General features: G+C 40.5%; 1 protein-coding gene across 1 annotated transcript in view; it reads left to right on the top strand.

The window, feature by feature from the left end:
• The window catches only part of TPO (thyroid peroxidase), a 670,859-nt gene that overhangs the window by 215,164 nt on the left and 434,851 nt on the right, over window positions 1–20,844 (top strand). The window contains exon 6 of the mRNA XM_069605188.1: window positions 2,218–2,476. Coding sequence (XP_069461289.1) covers window positions 2,218–2,476 — 259 coding nt within the window. The remainder of the gene's footprint in view (window positions 1–2,217; window positions 2,477–20,844) is intronic.

Raw genomic sequence — 20,844 nt, 5'->3', positions numbered from 1 at the left:
TTTCTGCATTTACACTAACCCCACTGAAAGTGCTGTCCTGTAATCCCATTTGCACCCATTTAACTGGCTGCTTTTATTGAAATCCCTGTCATCTGTATTTATTTTACTTGCTGCTTTCAAATCACTGGCATAGGCTCCTACAGACTAGTGAAGGACTAATGGAGCTACACATATAGACACTGTGTGGGTTTCCAGTGATGTACTGAAATTGCTCAAACAACATGTCTGAGACACTTTTCAGAAACAAAGGGGAATGAGGAGAGGAAATAGAGGGCCTTGAGTGCCCAACAGCCCTGCATACAATGCTTAAAAACACTAAAGTCTTACCTTCAAGAATGGAACATACACTAACTTTTTCATTTTGTGGAGCATGTAACATGGACTGGATGTGGTAAAACAGAAAGTTAGTGTTTTCCCATTCCATGGACGGATCTGCATTTGTCTTGAATAACATCACATTCTGATGTGGGCAAAGAGGCATAGATCCCTCTGGACTCTGCTTGCTCTTTTGTATGCGAAAAAGGATGGCAGAGTTAATAATGATACATATTTATAGTGATTGACATGATTTTATATGATGGCCATCCTTGCAGATCAACAGCATACATGCATGCATGATCAACAGCAGTGATTCAGATGCATTTTCCACATGGAGAAGATGATGTCCTAGAAACTGTGGGACCACATGGATTTCCATGTGTCTATTTGAGACAGAAGAGAGAGCGAGGGATAGAGAGAGAGTGGCAGAGTGAGTCGGATTGATAGTGGCAATGTGAGTTAGTGAAAGGGGACCTGTCTGCAAGACGCCAGTTGTAGGAGAGCATGGATTCAGATTCTTTTGCCTTGTAAACCTTACTGGCACCTTTCGCTGATTAACCTGTTCTCCTCTTATTTCTCCTACTACCTTAAACTACATATACAACTCCCAAACACGACACCCATAGGCCAAACCATTAGCGCAATAACAACCAGTAAAACACCACAAAGACCTCCTCTTTATCCTTATCACACTCTCCCATATCAATGATTAACCAGACTCATGTGCTGTAGTCTACCAGATTGTGTACTCCTCCCTATAGATAACAAATGACTATGTTTCTCTGCCTAACCTATAGAAAGCATACAGGACCCGGGTACTTCCAACCTGCCCTCATCAACACCACTCTTTTCGTATCTGTCTCTCCCACCATTCCACTAATAACCTTCCTCCTCCTATTTTTACATAGCCATGAGAAGCAAGGCCACCAATAGTGGCAACAGGGTGCTGCACAAGACCACTTACATTGCATTTGATTATCTGCACCATGCAATAATGATCAAAACCAGGCCAAGTGGACCCCAGGTGTGGATGCTTTCCATGTCCACTCCATCAATCCCTCCTGTTGCATCCAAATTGGGTCCTAAATTCAATGCTATAGAGGAACATAACAACGGGTGAAACTAATTAAAGGTTATGGCCACCATTTCTTAAGCTAACCTGTCAGTACCCAGGCAGTAAGCAAACAATGTTGATGACCACACCCACTTTTAAATGAAGCTAGTGAGGCCTTGACAGAAGCATAAACCTATCAAGTTCCCTACATTGTGTAACTTAGTGCCGCTAGAATGGTACTCCACTGGAGTGAATCCTGATGTCACGACCCGCAGAACTACATCAGTCCTAGAGTGGAACATTGGATACATACCACATAGGTTATCTAAACATATGGCTAAGGATGTTGTGAATCCAAATCAAACACTTTCGTTTTTTTTTTTTTTACAAACCAGCAACTTTTGCTGGCATATCCTAGTTTCACAAGAATTGAGGTTTGCAATTAAAGTCATTACAAAGCTGTACTAACATTAGAACTAGTGGTCTGTGCCAATTTAGGGATTTTGTACATGCTATCAGCATTTGTAAATTGCATCAATCCTTAAATCATCTTGTATTCAAGATGTAACATTAACAGCTGGTTATGATGGAAAATCATATAATTCATAGTTGAATTGATTTTACTTGAGTCCTCGATCAGTCTTCTCTTTCTATGGAATTGCACAGATATACAGTAAGCTGTTGATTTTGACACGTAGGAAAAGTGTATCTTTTTTGATAAACTGTATATAAATGTATTCTCTCTTTTTCTTAAGATTCTTAAGATTCCTTAATTGTGTAGCGATATCATCTGACTGAGATATTCTACAGCTTTCTATTAAAACATGTATTCTTAAATATTTCAGATAATTACCTTGAGGGATTACATTCCAAAAATTATTGGACCCGTTGCATTCAACCAATATGTTGGTGAATATCATGGATATAATCAGACCGTGAACCCTACAGTGTCAAATGTTTTCTCAACAGCAGCATTTCGATTTGGTCATGCAACAATTCCGCCTCTTCTCAAGAGATTAGATGCTCAATATCAGGACCATCAAGACTTTCCAAACCTTCATTTACATGAGGCTTTTTTCAGTCCTTGGAGGCTCATCAAAGAAGGTAAGTTTCTTTGTCTAACAATAACACAAGAAAATTTAATAATTCTAAGCAGAACATATTCTGATTTTTAGAGGGTTGCACTTAAGATATTTTGCTTATACTGTTTCTCTGTGTACACGGGTTGACTACACTACACTGAAGCACATCGAAGGTGCTCTAACAATGATAAAAAGTAGTTGTACATAAGTATAGGAAAACCTTTTAAAAACGTCCAATAGGCGTTCAGGTTAGTTAGGGCTACGTGAATCTCCTGTGAGAGAAAATTATACCTATGGAAATTATTGTGGGCCTTGTGACATGGTGTTAGCATTAAACATGCCAAGATTAGAACTTCAAATTGGGAACACACTGCAACCAGAGAGAGTAGAGGTTTGTGTAAGGCAGGGGTCCGATTAAGACTGGATATGGGATGCAGATGAGAAAAGAAAGAAGGCTGCCGAGGTCATCACATGAACCTCTACTGTAGGATACTGCAATAGTCTTATGTACCTGGTAAGGAGATATGTGTGTAAACTGGATAGGAAAACCTCAACCTTTACTCCATCCAAAGACGATAACATAATACATTTGAAGTGAGTATTTGAAAATTATATGAGGAATCTGGATCGCTGGTGGAGAGACAACCACTTTTTAGTCATGCCTGGGTCTGCTTTTCATCCTGGAATGATTAATTTAATATGTTCAGTTAGTTGAGGTTGGCCAGTAAAATGTGTACCATTGAGGTGTGTAATACCATAAAAACATAATAGTCATGTACCTCTGAAACGCGTATATAACTATATCAGTGACAGTTAACTCGTAACGGGGTCCTAGGTGGTCATAATACAACCTTTCATCTAGTTGAGCTTTCTTAATTGGTAAAACCAGTGATGGTGATTGTGCAGAAAGAGGAGTATATTGTTAAGGATTTCAATCAGGCAATACACCCGAGTCTCAGCCTAGCATGCAACGCACAAATTAAAGACCTATTTATTGTGTCTATAGGTTCAATATTCTGAGTGATATACCACTCATATCACACCCGTTCTCAAACTACCCCCAGGCCACAATGGACCAGGAATCAGGCTGGTTGTAAAGGTAATATGTATTTATTTATTGATTTAAAATTCAAATGCAACATATGTTTTAATATATATGGGGCAGCAATCACCAATGTGGTGACAAAACAAATCAGAAAGTAGGTAAGGCAGTTGAATTCACTTATAGCAACACAGAATATAAAACACAGGGAAAAGACAGTTTTGGCCTGTTGAAAAGATAGTGCTTAAGTTAAGATTTGCCCCTGCAAATTTCTCAACTCACAAAGAAGCAAGTTTACACAGATGTAAGTAAGTAGCAGGTATTCAGGAATAAAGAACAGTGTATAGGGTTTAAATGCAATCTTCCCTCCCCAAACAAAAGAGAAAAACGTTTTGGAAATTTACGCTTTTAAAATGACATTCGAAGATGGCTATGTAAAACAATGAAAAGTGTGCAAACATCCTTACATTGATATAAATTCCTATGGGAGCAACACTGAAAAGATCTTAACAAACATAAGCTATAATATGAGGAACAGTACACACTTTGAATCAGAATGGAGGTTTGGAAATACTTTGAATTGGAGATCACAGTTATTGGGTAGGGATGTAGCTAAAGGTCTTAAGTTTAAGTCAGAGTTGAAATGAAGTATCAAGCTATTAAATTGAGGAAGTTATGCAAGGTTGAATGAGCTGTATTTTTGGGAAAATAGAACAGAGAAAAACAGAACATTGGTTTTAAAATGACAGGTTAAGGTTACTTACACTAGATTTAAGGGCTAAGAAAAAGAAGAATGCCACCTGTGAATCTCCACAGTTACTTGCCCACTGTAACCCTTCACGTGGTGGATACCCCATTTTCTTTATGGGAATTACTTTATTTAATCGAAATCACTAATGACTTTTGGTCTAGTAAAACACAATGAGGAGAAATCAGCGCTCACACTCGAAGTCACGCATAGGATTGCAAGAATGGTTCTGACAAGATTATAGGTTTTTAAGTTAAAGATGGGACAGCTTATAGACTGGGAAAGTACAAGACAAGGCAAATATAATATGGTTTACTATGATTCCTATTGATACTTACAGTCCACTTTAATTTAAGATTTTGGACCGTTAAGGGTTCTGGTCATCCGGATCGGGTCTACGGACAGCAGGGCACTTCTAGTGGGATAGGTCAAATGGGCGGTCCTGGTCAATTGGACTAGCACCTCAAACTGGACTGGATTGGATTGGCCCTTCTGGTTGCTGGACACTGTAGATCATCGGGATGGTGAGTTTCATCAGGCAAGCATGAATGGTAGCAAGCCAAACCGGATCAAAATGTCTTCCCTTTGGTTTTGGGATGGTTTCAGGATGTGGGCCTAGCTGAGAAAGAGTTCAGCAATGCTGAGGCCTTGGCTTTGCAAAGAAATCTGGAATCAGGAACAAGATGGATAATTCAGGACAGGGCGTCATGCGGAAATCAGGATGGAGTCAGACATTAGTGTGTGTTGTGAGATTCCCTTATTTATCCTGCCAAATGACATCACTAAGTTTATGGTAGGGGCAGACTTAAAACCCACACCCACAAGGCTATGATTGGTCAAAAGCACAGTTCCTGCCTTTCTTTTTGCTGGTTGGATGACAGAAAGGGTTGTCATATTTTATGTTGTATCTTGGGAACCTCCCATAGTTATTAGGACCAAAATTGAACTTCCCCACAAATACATATTTATATGATTATGCCCTCTAATAAAATCGGACACATACATAACATATTTTGTGGGTTACATTTACATCCAACTCCCAAGTTGGTGGGACCTGACTTTGTCTTTCTATGGAATTTTGGCAATTTTAATCAGACAAGTTTTGCCTGACAAGTCCTAATTCGGCACATATATGTGCAATCACCCCTAGTACATGGGTCCACAATATTAGATTTGTAGCATTAATAGTCTCTGCACAATTAGTCCTTTTTTCAAACCTTTAGTTCCTTACGCAGTAAGACATCCTACTAAGTCTTCACATGTCTATCATAAATTCCAATTTCAATGTATGTACTTTTCATTCCTTTACTTATTTTTGCTGCCAAGTTAAATTTCATGAAGTTCTGTGGCAAAATAAGCAATTTAAACCCAAATTCACAAGTCAGTATTTTCTTCTTACTTCCCAAGTGTGAGCAAATGGCCAGTCCTTTGAAGTCCACTGAGAAGCCTCTCCCAACATCGTTCCCCTCCTCTGGTAGGATGAGTGTCCAGGCCTTCTATTATCTTTGCCTGGGGTGAATATGAATGTCTAATGAGGTCCTTTGTTATGAGTATGTGTGGCCTCCCAGCAGGCTGAGGACTGTCAAGCAGAATTGTTTTTTTTTATTGTTAATTAACTGCAAGCTGGTTTACTTTAAGTTTCCCCTATATCTTTCATTAAAACATATAAAATTAACACAGTTTATAGGTGGATTTTTACATTAGCAATCCTTTGACATTTCTGGAAGAATTAGGCCTTTCAACAAAAACATGCTTTCAAAACAGGCGATTTTGCACTATCTCCATGGACAAACACCTTAAACTGAGTTCTTTTAAATCTGATTTTCCTATGCAGCACATACACATTTGATTCAGCATTAGGTATTCCCTTGAGTGTTGGGATTGTTTGCAGTCTGGATACATGTATCCAGCCTTTGTTTGAAGTTTCTGTCTGCAAAGCTGATTCTGTTACATGTTGCAATTTTAGCCATGTTTTTCCTGTGGAACTGAAAACAAATGCTCCTGGGCTGCCTTTTCCTTAGATGCATTTCAGTCAATGAGGCCCGGTTCCTCTGAGCCACACTGGATAATCTTGACATTTCAGTACCCTTTTTAATCTCAATGATTCAATGGACATAAATGGATCTAGCACCAAAAACAGCACTTTTGAAGGTTGCAAAGCTAACATTTTAAAAGGCATTTTCTGTTTTCAGCACAATTCTGCTACTTTGCTCCATATTGAATGTAACAGAGCCCACTGGCATGCTCCTGCAGTGATAACTCTGTGTTTACCCCCCTTGACTGTGTGTGGCAGGGTGTGCAGCTTTTTCTGGTTGTGGCCCAAATATTTTTGTAAATTTTGGCGTGCACTGGAGTCAGCGCATCCATTTTGGGCTGTTTCTTTTACCATTTGTAAGGTGATGCAGTGGGGCACATTGGAATGGGTCAAACTATCCCACAATATGCTCCTACAAAATGAGCTAAGAAAGGAAAGGAAGACTGTGAAAAAGATTAAGCATGAATTTTGTTTGTTACTTGAGTGCTAATGTCACATCACGATGGTTTGTGGCAGACATTCACAGCCTACAACTATAAGACAGAGGGCCTCATTACGACCCAGGCGGTAAGGGGTTTACGGCAGCGTAAACAGCGCCGATCCTTACCGCCTGAGTACGAGGTCCCTTAGCGCCATGGAGGTTTTAACACCTTAAAATCCATGGCGCTAAGGGACCATGGAGTTAATTACGCCACCGTAATTTACGGTGGCGTAATTAACGCCTTCCCCACTCCCATTATGCCCTATGGGGCAAAAATGGGAATGGGGAAGGGTAAATGGGGATTGGGGACTTACCGCCACGCCGACCTCGGAATGGGGCGGTAAGTCCGCCTACCACCATGGCGTAAACGTAGTTTACGCCATGGTGGTAAAGTCACGGCCCAGGCGGTAACTTACCGCCTGGGTCGTAATGAGGCCCAGAGACACGTCGCATTACTAAGCCATTCATCCATCTGTTTTTGCTGAAATAAGTTTCATTTCAGATGTGCCAAACAACAATGCTATGAATTAATGTCAGTACTTTGCCTGGGAAAACCATAACAGCTGGTATTTGTATGGTCACCTGTGACTCTTTAAAAAAAAAAAGATTATTGTATTATCTTTTTAACCACCTGAAAACAAACAGTTAGTGTTGCTTCATAGATGAACTCAACTGCAACAACAGCTCCAAGCTAACACTCACACACAATGACTTATGACATTTAGCTGGTCTTTGGGTATCTGCTGGAAGGAGAGGCTGTGACCTTTAATCCACTTCTTCCAGAACATTCATGTGCTGGAAACTGTCATGGCCTTTGTCTACCAGAGTTCATTTTTGAGGCAGGATTCCAAAAAACATCATAATTGGCCCACAAGGGAACACACATCATCCACGTTTCTTGTAACATAAGAATATTATGATCTGTTAATGAACTTACATTGTTATTTATCAAATGACTAAATCCTTTAGTATTCCAACTGATGAGTGAAATGTTTTGCGCATTCATAGCATGTTCTAGTTAATTTGATTGGGAGATTACTCCACACATGCATTCTCTTTGTTTGCAAATTAATGTATTTTGCTGTGAGGGGAAGACTTTGGTCTTATTTGCTTGATATTGTAAATTAAGACCAAGATCACTCATTTCCACATAATCAGTACTGATAACAAAGCATAGGGATAAAAGTTAATTTTTGGCCATCCATATGGTGTTTTGGATGACTCTGGAATTCATCCAGATCCTGACTGAGTTCAAGTTTGTTTTAGACAAGAACTCTACTAATGCAATGTCAGCGGTGTTAATGTCCTCAAGCAAGGGAATGTCCGAAAAAATAGCCAAAACAGACCTCCGATTCAGATCATATTGGACAGACGGGCTGGGTTTACAAGCTAGCCTAAGTGAGAAATTTGATGGGAATTTCTTGCTATGGTTCTCCAAGGGACCATTTTTCGGTTGTTTGAAAATTGAATTAGGTCTAGGGATGTTTGTCGGCGGCTTAGGTTTAGTATTTATAACTGATTGAATTAGTTGCAGAATCTCGGGTGCAACTTGGGCCAAGAGGGCATGCTTGTTCTTATTTGACATTATTTAATTACTACCAGAATGGACATAGGGATTTTGGAGCTGTTGGTTATTGTCAAGTGAATATTGGGTGCACGCCAATCCATTCAACTGACTCTGCTCAAGTTTAGGTGAAGGCGTAGGCTTGTTCTCTGCATCTCGTTGAGCAGAGTTTTCAGGTCTTGTCTTCACTCGTCTGTGAACTTTGGGCGGGCTGTTGATCAAACATTGTAAGTTTGGTCACTATTGGCCAGGATAGGATTAAATGGTTGACTGCTCATGTAGGCGTCAACCACTTTCCTAATCTCCTGACGATGGAATTCTTTAATGCTCAATACAGAGCAAAGTTTACCATCCGTAATAGGTGATTTGGTCGTGGTTGAATCGGTTACAGTCACATTGCAGTTATCCTGATTTCCTTGCGCCAGTACTGCTTTAACAAGATCATCAAGTGGAGCATAAGGCACCAGTGTATTTGATGCTTCAAACACTGGTCTCACAACTTTACTAAGCATCATTTGCTGATATTTTTTAGAGACTGTGTGAGCCACCGCTATTGTACTTTTATTTGAGGGGTTCAGTCTTTTAATGAATTGTTTAATTTTGGCTCTGTTAATATTCTTTAATTTAGGTTGATTCTTTTGCAATTTAATTTGAGGGTGAGAAGTCAATGAAGAGTTGCGCTTGGAGTTTTTGGAAAAGATAGTATACGCATCTTGAGAAGCTTTCTCACTCTCCAACTGGTTATGACTCAGGCCCTTTCGCATGTTAGATGGTTCAATGTTTAAACCAGTATCAGGACACAAGAGTTCAACATTGACGCCAGGAGCGCAAATGGTTTTGTCAATTTGCAGAACAATGGCAAAAATGATTTCTGCCGCCAGCGTCTATGTGGCCACCGCCTTATGTGGGTGAACACCTTCAGAAACCTCAGGGAGGACAGCCATGGAGATGGAGGTAAGTTTGGAGGCCGGACATGATGGGCAGTTGTGCTGTATCATGGATGTAATTTTATGTTGCCATGATAGGAATTTTTCAATTTGAGGTGCCTGTTCATTGAGTTTACTGTTGAGTGTTTCAAATAACTTGGGTAACGTGGACAACGATAACTGCATGGCATTAAAGGCAATTCCAACTAAACTTGCGCCACCTTTCTTGCAATTCACAGGAGTGGTGTCAGTTTTAGATTTCTGCATAGCAGTAGGTCTACGTGGGGTTGGAACGCAATAAGAAACATTGGCACTAGAGTTAATCGTACCACTACTAGAAAACATTATTGGTGATTTTGAAAGATTTTCGGGTAGCAAATAAGGAGAAAAACATGAGTTAGATAAGTTAAGATCAATTACAGCTACATTGGAATCCCACGCAATAACAGACCCTTCAACTGTGACCATTTGCGCTGTAGGGGGTACATTCTCCAGCAAGCTAATGTCCGTGATTGAATTGTGCTCTCTAATGTGGTTGACGGTTGACGCAAGGCCACCACTAGGAGCCACTACAGCATGCATACCTACAATATTATTGCATTTCACTTGAGCACCCTTAAATGCATCCATACATTTCATATCAGCTCTCAGAGAAAGTACAGCAATAGTTGCCGTCGGGTCTATCAAACCCTGAATAGGCATTGTTGTCAGTATGACGGTGTGTTGGTCTTTACAAAATGTGCATACATCTGGCAAGACCATATATTTAATACCAGGTTTCAATGATTTAAGTCTCCGAGAGTCTTTCGGTGTGGAAGTTTGATTTAAAAAACACTTTCGAGTGTTCACGGCAACCGCCCTTGTGGCAGTTGGTCGAGTTTTTTGGCAACATGGCCTTTGGCATGCCAGTTTTTAAAGTAGAGTACATTACAGTACTGGATGCTCAAACGAACCAGAGGAACCCATGAAATTCCGCCCCACCGCGACACCGAGGCAAAAAGCAAAGAGGGACTTCACAGGGCATCTCTCAGTGCACGCGCGCTGGTGCACGCCGGACGTCGCTTTTATTACTGCGTAGAAGAAGTGGGCGTGGATTGCGCCTGAAGAAATAATAAAGCCAAGTAAAGGCTTTTTAATTGCTCGTGTGCAATCTAACATCCGTATCAAAAAATAGCAGGCGAGGGAGCTCCAGGCAGAGGGACTTCACGGGGCTTCTCTTGTTGCATCAACAATAAAAAGCAAGCAACTTTGTATTTTTTGTAGCCCTCTCATCTGGTCAATGTGGCTGCCTCTTGAATGGTTACTGGTAGAAGAAACATAAAGTTAGCCAACATGGCTGAAGGCAACAAGCAATTTTGCCAACGATGTATTTCACATTTCCAGGTATTTGTGCACTGCCCATGGTTGCATCAAATATGCAGCCACGTGCACCATTGCCAAGGATTGCCATACAATGCACAGCGCTATACACCATTTTCAAGGATTGTCACCAAATGCGAACACGCTCGTTGTCAGCAAGAGAAAACACTTTCCAGCACAAAGCTTTGGAATGCGAGATGCTTCGATGCAACTGCCTTTCTATGACATAATGCAAAGAGATGATAGATTATCAGTAGGTACCATTTGCAATGCAAAGCTAACACGGATTTGCACTACTATTTATTATGATTAGAGATAATAATGTAGCATTTTGAAGATGGGCACTCAGAATATTTAAAAGATGTGAAAGACAAAGATAATAGTGATTGTGATGTGCCTTAAACATCTTCTAGACTCTTCTTGGAACATGTTTATATCATAGATGTATGGTGTCATGGCAATTGTACTACAATCAATGGGTTTTTATGCCATTCGTCTCCTGTCCTCTTCTCACTACTTAAAAGGCAACAGGACATGACATTCCTTAATTTCCCATGATTCCTGAAAACAAAACATTCTCATCGACTTACAGAAAAAGATATTCAGACACCAAGCAACACCCTAGCTCCTGTGACTGTAAAACAAGCACCGTAAAAAACAATATTTTTAAAAGTCCATGGGCCTGATATACAAAATGTTTTTCAATGGGATTGCAGCACTGTAAAATGTTTTTGTAAATCAGGCTCAATAATTCTAAGCACTTTCAATACCAAAATAGGTATTTATGAAAACATATTGCTATCAATATTTAAAAATGTGAACAGCAACAGAGGTGAGGGTGTTAGGATGAATTGTGATGTTATGAAATGGAAGTTGTCTTAGAATGACATAAACCACAGTGTGTCATTAATGTATGAATACGTCTAAGTATTTTTTTTTTTTAGCTTTTTGGTTTCAGCAGACATTGCTTAGGGAACACCCCACCTATTGGCTTTGGTAATATTTGTTCCAGTCCCGAGGGCACCAGAAATTGAACATACATTCTGGGACTGCTGAGACAGCAGTTTGGGAGCTCTCGAGATTACCGGGTGAAGACCACTTGAGCCTCCATCATGGATCTTGCTAGTTTGGACAGGACAGAACAATGTGACTCCTTTCATGGTCGGAAATACGTCAACGGGCGGTGGTCCAACACCCATGGGCTGTGGAGGTAAATACTGGATATCATCAGATCAGAGCGACCGACCTGGAAGAGAACGATCACGTGGGAAGGGCGATCCTGATGAACACTGAAGAGGGTCTGCTACCAAGAACAATTGGAATCATTGTGACATCAGGAGGGGTGGGAAAGGTTACCCGGGCATGACAATGGGGGGATGTAAGGGGAAAACGATTTGGAGTCAGTTTGGGTTAGATTGGGTGGTAGGCTAACTGGGGCTGTCCGTTTATTGAGTTTGCAATCGTGATTTGTAATACAAATCGTACATTATCGATTCTTGTTCAGACTTCTGAGTCTCTTATTTGATTTTCCGTTGATGAACTGAATGTGGAATGTAATTGTGAGTGGATTCTGAGTTTGCCTCAGAAAGGGAACGTTTTAGAAGAATTGTGTACAGGGTGAGATATGTACATTTTCAAAAAGGGGATCAGCAGATAAGGCAGGATTGCATTACACTATGCACACAAGTCAAAGAGCTGGCTAACAGAGTTGAGGTTGCAGGAATGTCCCCTGTCTTTTAGCAAGTATTCTAATGTCTATAGTATGCTCTGTGTGTTTGGGGGGGGTATTATTCTGCCAAGGTCTGCAGAAGGGCATGTGGTTTAATTCAGGAAGCAACCTAAGAAATATCAAATCTAATAGTGGAGCACCAAACCAGGAATAAAACACCTTATAAAACCATTTGTGGAGGGACTTCAAACAACAGGCATTCTTCAAGACAATGGGCCTCATTGCGAGTTTGGCGCAAAGGGATACCGGGCACCGGTAAGGACACCGGTGCCGGTAATCCCTTTACGCCCTATTCCGAGTTCCCTTAGCGGGTCCCTTCCTTAACGCCTGGTTTTACGGGACCCGTTAAGAGACTTTAGAGCTAATAACGGTACCGCAATTTGCAGTACCGTTATTAGCGCCTTCCCATTGAGCACTATGGGGGGAATGGCTTTTTCAATATGGACTTACCGGTCCCACAAAGGTTGGAATAGACCGGTAAGTCCCCATTGAATGAGGGCAGACTCGGTACCGGTATTGGAGGTAGTCATGGCGCTGATAGCGCCATGACTACCTCCAAACTGAGAATGAGGCCCATAGTAAACAATACATATGAAACATGTATGCAGGTCTCATATTGACCCAGCTCTCTAGTCATGGATCAGGAATTGGGCAGATTGAAAAGTGAAAGTTACTTCAAGCTAAATAAATAACTTTAGCCAAAGGTCGCAATCAAAAGGGGAATAGGTTCAGTATTATGTCTCACCCTTAGGCTCGAAAACGCTCCGTATATATACATAACTGTAAACGTCGCTGCAAGGAGACTGTACTTCAGGTCCAAAAGAGTGCTTCTTGTAGCCTTGAGATAGAGGGAAGTAGCAAGAGGGATTCAGGACATTTGAGACTGTGTGGGCTATATTCTTTGCATAGAATTAGGAAGTGCATTTGAATCTCATCTACAACAAGTGCACAAAAACTTCTGGACATGATCCCATACTACTGACCCACTACCATGTTCAGAGGCAGTACCCCTGGATAGAACTTTCCAGATCTTTGGAGCATTCTCAGGAGTCACAACATATCCAAGCACGGCTTTAAACCTCAGGCTACCTTACAGTCACTCAACAGCCCTCCATTAACCCAAGTCTTAAGAACTTGTGAGTATTGTGCACTCCGGTTCACCCCAGCCACAACACTGCATTCCTTTGCTCAGCTGTAAATATGTGGAAATGTATAATATGATGTTTAGCAACACTAGGCCTCTGTTATATTGCCCATTTCCATCGTTTCTGAATGGCGTGTCCTGTCCTCTTCAACAACCAGTGACGCGTTCCCAGATACCCTCAATGTACAGCAAAGGCACCCCATCCCAGGACTGTCTATGTGCTTTCCTAGGCACGCCATTTATCGTTGAAATGACACCCTACACTTCAATGTGCTGGAAATGTGACACACACATACTTTCTGCATGTTTTGGTAAGTGCACTAGTGCTGCGGACAAATGTCTGCTGCTGCAATGGGGTTATGATAGGCCTGCGTTGGTAGCCTCCATCATATGATCCCAAAATAGGCCTTTATCTTCCTTTTTTTATCATAAGCCGACTTGTTTTTTTAAGTCTTTAGTTCCTTGCAGAGATTGGCAGCATAATATCTCGAGTGCTCTTCCTTCTGATTGTCACACATCTCTGGAGTGGTGTATTACAGAGATCTGTGACAAACAGAATGCAAAACACTCCAGTTGCTATGCCGCCAATCTCGTCAAGGAGCCTAGCCTTGAAAAAGCACGAGTTCTGTTTTTGTTATGCAAGGGCACCAAAACGAAAAAAAATAAACACCAGCGAATGTGTCTTTTCGAACAATTTAAAATATATATAATGCAATGCACATCTGATCAAGAATATAAAGATTTACAAGTCAAAAGAAGCTTTATTTCGACATTAGCCATAAAAACATTACCCATGAAACATAATAGTTCATACAATCTATACAATACCCACATAGGGAAAACAATATTAAACTATTCAAACAGTCAAATAATCTAATATTTCGAATCAATTTAGCAGTTATATACAAGTACAATGCAGCTGTGTTTTACATGTGTTTACATAAAATGGCACTTAAACGCAACATACATCCTCTGAATGACTAAGCTGGCGAATCAATAACGAGTGTATAACCTCTCAATGCAACGCCATGTTGACAAAATTACACATTTACATATCAGCCGAAATATGAAAGTAGTTATTAATTGCCTAAGAGTACCATGCTACCGAAGGGTCATCCCTTTACCGAGGTAGTATTTGCGCATATGGTGACACTTTTATTGTTTCCACTGTACAGCACCATGCCTTATCTAATCAATCAAATATTACTGGGGTTGTTTTCAGAGCCAGCCCTAAAAAAGCACCAACAAACATGTATACGAGTATAACAAATCTATGAATTACAGCATAACATTTAAGAATGAGAACCTCCCAAGAGAAAATGCGCTTGATGTGTAGAGCATCATAATCCACATGAATATTCCATATAATGAAGCATTTCATTAGAATTCCACTTGCAAAGTTATTGTTCCATTCCTAGCAACCAATAAATAATTCTCTTCGATTTGCACAAAACCAGACACATATATGATGCACTTTATTTGTGAGACGATACCGCACTTAGAGCAATTTTGCAATTTTTCGAGAAACCATAAGCGTGTCCGGATGAACTTTTGCATGAATTTAAAGCAAATTAAAATATTGGAAATGGATAAATGTGAAATAATAACATTATACTGAACGTCATGGAAATTTCAAACATGCAATACTCGGGGCTTTTTAAGTTCTAATGGTGTTCTATATGCACTGGTTTATGATTAATTGTGTAAAAGAGGATTTTGTTTGTAGTTTTTAATGTTTTATATCATTTTGGTGTGGCAAATTTGATGTTATATATTTGTTTTTTGTTGTGCTTGCATGGCTTTCAGCCGACATAAAGCATAATAATAATAATAATAATAATAATAATAATAATAATAATAATAATAATTCTCTTATGTCTGACAGGTTATGTGATCCTTCACATGTAAATAAAAATATACAACACAACACTGAGCTTCATTACGAATCCAGCGGTAACCTGGCCGGTGCTACCGACAGGGTGCCGCTGGACTTATCAAGTTTTACCGGCACCTGAGTTCCTGTGCCACTGGGAGATTCCAAGTTCGGCGGCCCGGGAAGTCAGGCCCTGGTAAAATGTAAGTCCCCATTCACATAGAGTCCCGTAATAGGACTCTATGGGAGTGGGGATATGGAAGCACTGGCACCATTGCTAACAGTGCCAGTGCTTCCGTGACTGGTCTGCCTTGGCCGGGTCAGATCTGTCGGGCACAGCAGTTCTGGCAGGCAGACTCATAGTTTGCCCGTCCGGAAACAAGGGTACAAGTGACCTTACTGGCACCCTTATTTCCGGACCGGCAAACCTATAATGAGGCCCACTGTCTCCCAATATTACATTTCAGAAATGGAATCAAATGCTCTATCTGCAACACAAAATAAAAAGAGCGGAGTAACTGCATCACCACCAAAAGCAGAAGCACAATACAGCATGCCCATATGTGCCTGACGCATACATGTGACTAACTTGCTTACATGTGAAAACCATGTAGTGATGTGTAAATATCTTGCCCCTAAATACTCAAACTAGCAACCATTTCAAAATGATGAACATTCCAGAGTTTCAGTTTTTGAGAAATCCCCCTTCATCCTACGGTTAGTCATGGAGTCATGGTATGCATTTAAAAGATGCTGAAGGGCATGAGCCATGCAAGGTATTAGTACTCTATCGCCTGCATCCTGTGATGAATCTGGGATCAACATATTCTGGGCCTGTTGTACATTAGGGGTAGTAAATAGAAGGTGGAAATCCATACTATAGAGATATAGATTAAACAAAAGCGGGCCAACCATGCAACCTTGTAGAACTCCCAATGACATTGGAAATTCACTTGTTCTTGGACTGTTATGACCGAAAGTAACAAAAGGCAGAGTGATGTGTATAATTGCTTCAATATACTTAAAAGCTCCCTGTCATTACCCATATCAATTAGGACATTCCATAAACGAGTGTGATGGACAACTCTAAAAGCTGCGTAAAGATCCATGCAGACTAAATATAGATTCACTCCTATAGCAAAAAAGGATTTTTCAATAATTATTGGCTTAGTTTCCCTCTGACCCCAAAATGGACATGTGCCTTCGAGTCGGTAAGGATGGCCATCAGCATTTGTAAAAGGGCATTGGTTACCCCTAGATCATTCAGGGTTGCTCACAAGGAGTTTCTGTCTATGTGGTCAAAAGCAGAGCTGAGGTCCATAAAGGCCATGTAGACAGGAGATGTCAGAATGTACATGTATTTAGCAAGAAATAAGTACAGGTCACTGGTAGATAGTATCTGTCCCAGGTCTAAAAGCAAGTTGATTATCTGACAGGATATTTCCATCCTCTCCCCATTCCTCCAATCTGCTTAGCATACTGTCCTGTGAAGAGCTTTGATGACCTGGCCAGGAAAGTTACAGTGTGAGAAGCAGAGGGATCGGCTCTATTTCCTTTCTTGGCAATTGGAACCAAAATCCGAGTTTTCCAGCTGTGAGCCCACTCATTTCATGTGTTTAAGGCATTGAAAACTTGGACCAAAACTGGCACCGATAGATTGGGCTGGTAGCGGAAAATGTCATTTGGGACATTGTTCATCCATGGTGATATGTTCACTTTTATCATGAAGATCACATGTGTCATCTCCTCCAAAGTAATTTGGGGGGCATGTTCCTCAGAAAGTATGTGGGGTCTAACAAAAATAGCGGGGACATTTCCCTCACAAAGATAAAGATATGATTCTCAGGGGCCCCCATTGCACCTAGGTCCCATTCGTCAAGGTTTCTAGTAAAAATGTTCCAAAAAGCCCTGCTGTCATTGTTCCCAGCTGCCTCACATGAGCTGACCCACTTCTCGGTTGAAATCACTCTCCGCCAGTTGGACAGATACATTTTTATATTCTCTTTGCTTCTCTCTGATGACCCTGGTATCAGGAGACTAGTGCGCACGAGCTGTAATTAGTGCTTTAATTTGATCCTTGCATGCTTGTGACATCCAAGATGTTCTTATATTATTGGGTTGGCTCTTCACTAAAATGTGATGGTCTGAAGTTCTTACTGTAAGTCCTCAATGCTGAGGAGAATGCTGCAACTATGTCCAGCAGCTTTGCAAGTGAGATTAGGAGGTCAGGATTGCTGCTTTATTGGAGAAACTGACCCTGCTCTGCAGGGTGGCTTCCGTGTCTGTCATCCAATTTACAACCCTAGCATCTTCTTTAATTATATCGGTTGGAAAACGTGTGACTGTGTGAATCTGCTCCCCACCCCAAGACCAGTCGAGCAAAAGTGGGTTATGGTCACTTTTGCTCCTAAAGTGGTTCTCAATGTAGCATATACAGGCCTGGCTGGAGATGGGTACCAGTATGTAGTCAATGATGCTCATGAATCTCAGTCAGATGAGCTAGTCCTCCCATGTATTGCTCCAAAACCTATGCTAGGTAAATGTTCCCACAAGGACAATGCCCCATCTGATGTTAACGGATCTACTAAGCTAGGTGTGGGTAGACGCACAGCTAGTTCCTCATCATTGTCTTGCAACAGCTTTTCCCCTATGCCAAGCCTAAAGTAAAAATCCCCTCATATCATTATTGGGTAGTTGGGTTTGTAGATGAGTGATTATCTTCTATAATTCGCTTGAGTGTGGTTAATAATGCCATGGAGGCCATCCCATATTTATTGTTCTAAAAATTCACCAGACCCAGAGAATTGCTGCCCCCCCCAATTTAAGGAAGAGTTACAGAATATTGGAATGAATCTTCTTGATGGGGATGGCATCCAAGTGCAAGCAGACTGATAAATAGATGGTCAGTCCACCAGGGACTGTTTTTGGTATTTTGACCTCAATGTTATGTTTAATAGTATCCAGTTTGTTTAGCATTGATTTCTGAATGGAGGAACACCAATCTGCATCATTGATTGGCAGGTTTTCTGGAGGTGGGCACAGTATTTGCAGTTCTTTTAGAATGTTGAACAATTCTTTGGATTCATGTTGTGCCCCCTGAATTCTGGGGTCTAACCTTTTGTTTGTTGATGTAATTATCATAGCTTTCTTGGAAGCCTCAGAAGCTTCCTGAAAGGTTAACCTATCATTCTACAATTTAGAATGTTTCTATTTGTAAAAGTGTTTATTTTTCTTTTATTTGAGGCTTTGCAGTTCTGATGCGAACCAGCTATTAGATTTTCTAATAGATAGTAGTTTTATTCTACTGGGTGCCAGGGTATCTACCGCGTATCTACCACTATTTATAAAGTACTCTGATCTTTCAATCTTTGTAATTAACGGCAACAACCATTTCTGCATAACATTTGGTGTACTTTTTAGTTTTGTGTGTAAGATTGCACTGTTTATTTATTTCTACGTTTCTTATCTGAGTTTCGCATATGATTTTCAAATGAATAAAGAAATGATCTGACCATGGCCACTGGCTAACAACTTGGTCAGTCGTGGGTATATTATGTGTGGCAATCCAGTCGAGAACATTACCCTTAATATGTGTGGGAAACCAAGATTGCTTAGGGATTTTTCCAGGCATTTGGCTGCTCAATCTTTTTTTGCAACCCAACTGAAGGTTCAGGTCTCTCATTAACACAGCTTTAGTGTTAGATTTAAGAAATGAAATTAATTGGTTACTGAGGTGTAGCGAAAAGTCTTTCATGGGATTTGGTGGTCTATATAATAAAATTATATAATAAAATTATATATCCTTGGACACAGTTTCACATTCTCCATCAGGTTCTCAGCATAAGGTTTCTTCAATTCGCCTGAGAACATTGGAAACTGTATACCACAGTATTCCTTGGATTCACAGCTTGTTGTTTCTTTCATTCACTTTGGGAGTTTGGGCTAAGTGTTCTAGTATGGAACAGGTTCTCCATGCATAATCTGTTTAGTTCTCTCTGGGAACATTGAATTAAGAGAGTTTGTGTTTTGCTCTTGGAACATGGACTATGTGTTTCCCTATCTAGCTGGTTCTCAGCATGTATCTCAATTTCCCAAGTAATGTTAGCTTGCTTCTACTCCTTGTCTAAGAATCTCTCCCTCTCTATAAGCAGTGTTATTGTTTGTTCCTGTTTTTGGTCTATGGACTGCCTTGGCACCTTGACAACTCTCCTCTTCTCTGTGTTTTTGTAAATGTCTGACTCCTTGTTTGCTCTGTTTGGCTTTCTCACCCTTTAGGTAAGAGCGTGTCACCGCAAATGCTGGCCATAATGATAGGAGTTCCCATCTCTCTTTCTCACCCCCTCTTCCTTGAGTGCAGTGCTATCACTTCAGCAGGCACATCTTCTGTCACCTCTGTGCCAGTATTCGATTATCGTGGTTGGTGTGTTAAATGCTTGTTACCACTAGTCCTGACAACAGTGCTAGTAGCTTATCTCCATCATTATGCATAGCAGTCTCTTGCAGTGTAATGGTGTCCAACACGATTGTGATTGGTGACGCCAACCTGGCGACAGTTGGAATTGTGCTGCTTTACCAGTGCTGACACAACATGGCAACCACAAGAGTCAACAGATTTCCGACAGCATCCATCTCAGATATACAATGGGTAATGGGTAGCTGTGCACAGCTTCTTTAGTAGCCTGGACTAGATGGATTAACAGGTGCTGTGGAAAGTGTTCTGATGATTTCCTATCACCTGTAACAGATCTCATATATTTTCTAATTGTTCTATTTGCTGAGGGTAGGTGTAAAGGCTCCTGACACCACCTTTTTAACAAATGTATGATCTGGATGTATAGTTATAATTTCAGAAGCTATGTATATGAAACACACATCCACCTTGTTATTAAAAAAGTTATGTACATGCCATTTACTTTCTTCAATTGGAGGCCACATTTGGCAGAACTTGGGTTTCCATGGTATGATAATAGAGAAAAGAATGAGATTGCACAGTCTCAAAAAAAAAACACAGTAATGTCATCCATTACCAAAACAAAAAGGATTGAAGAAAGTAATGATTGAGGAGTTGTTTCTATTGAATAAGAGGAATATGGTGCACAAATAATGCTGTTGTTGGGCATAAGTTAAGACAGGATGAAACACCTATATCTGGTCATAACACCCATGAAGGGTATTCACAAAGGCTGCCCGTGTAGTTTGAAACGTAAGACTATCAAAAGAATTAATTAATTTCACTAAAGTGGGCCTCCTTATGCCTAATATTGGTGATCTTTACCCTTCATAAATTCACATAGCCATTTCACACATAACACAAATTATATATTTTTATTCCTTTAAACTTTCTTTCAATTATTTGTTTCACTTATTCCAAAGTATTTTCTGACCTGTTTATGAGAGTGCTGGATGGGGTGGTCACGGACCCCGATGCCACCAACTGCAGCAAGATGCTGGGTCTGGAACCTGTATATGAGGACCCCCCAGCAACACCT

Source organism: Ambystoma mexicanum, chromosome 4p, assembly GCF_040938575.1.
Source record: "Ambystoma mexicanum isolate Mex_15411 chromosome 4p, UKY_AmexF1_1, whole genome shotgun sequence".
Taxonomy (NCBI): domain Eukaryota; kingdom Metazoa; phylum Chordata; class Amphibia; order Caudata; family Ambystomatidae; genus Ambystoma; species Ambystoma mexicanum.
This window is presented reverse-complemented; position numbering and strand designations above follow the sequence as displayed.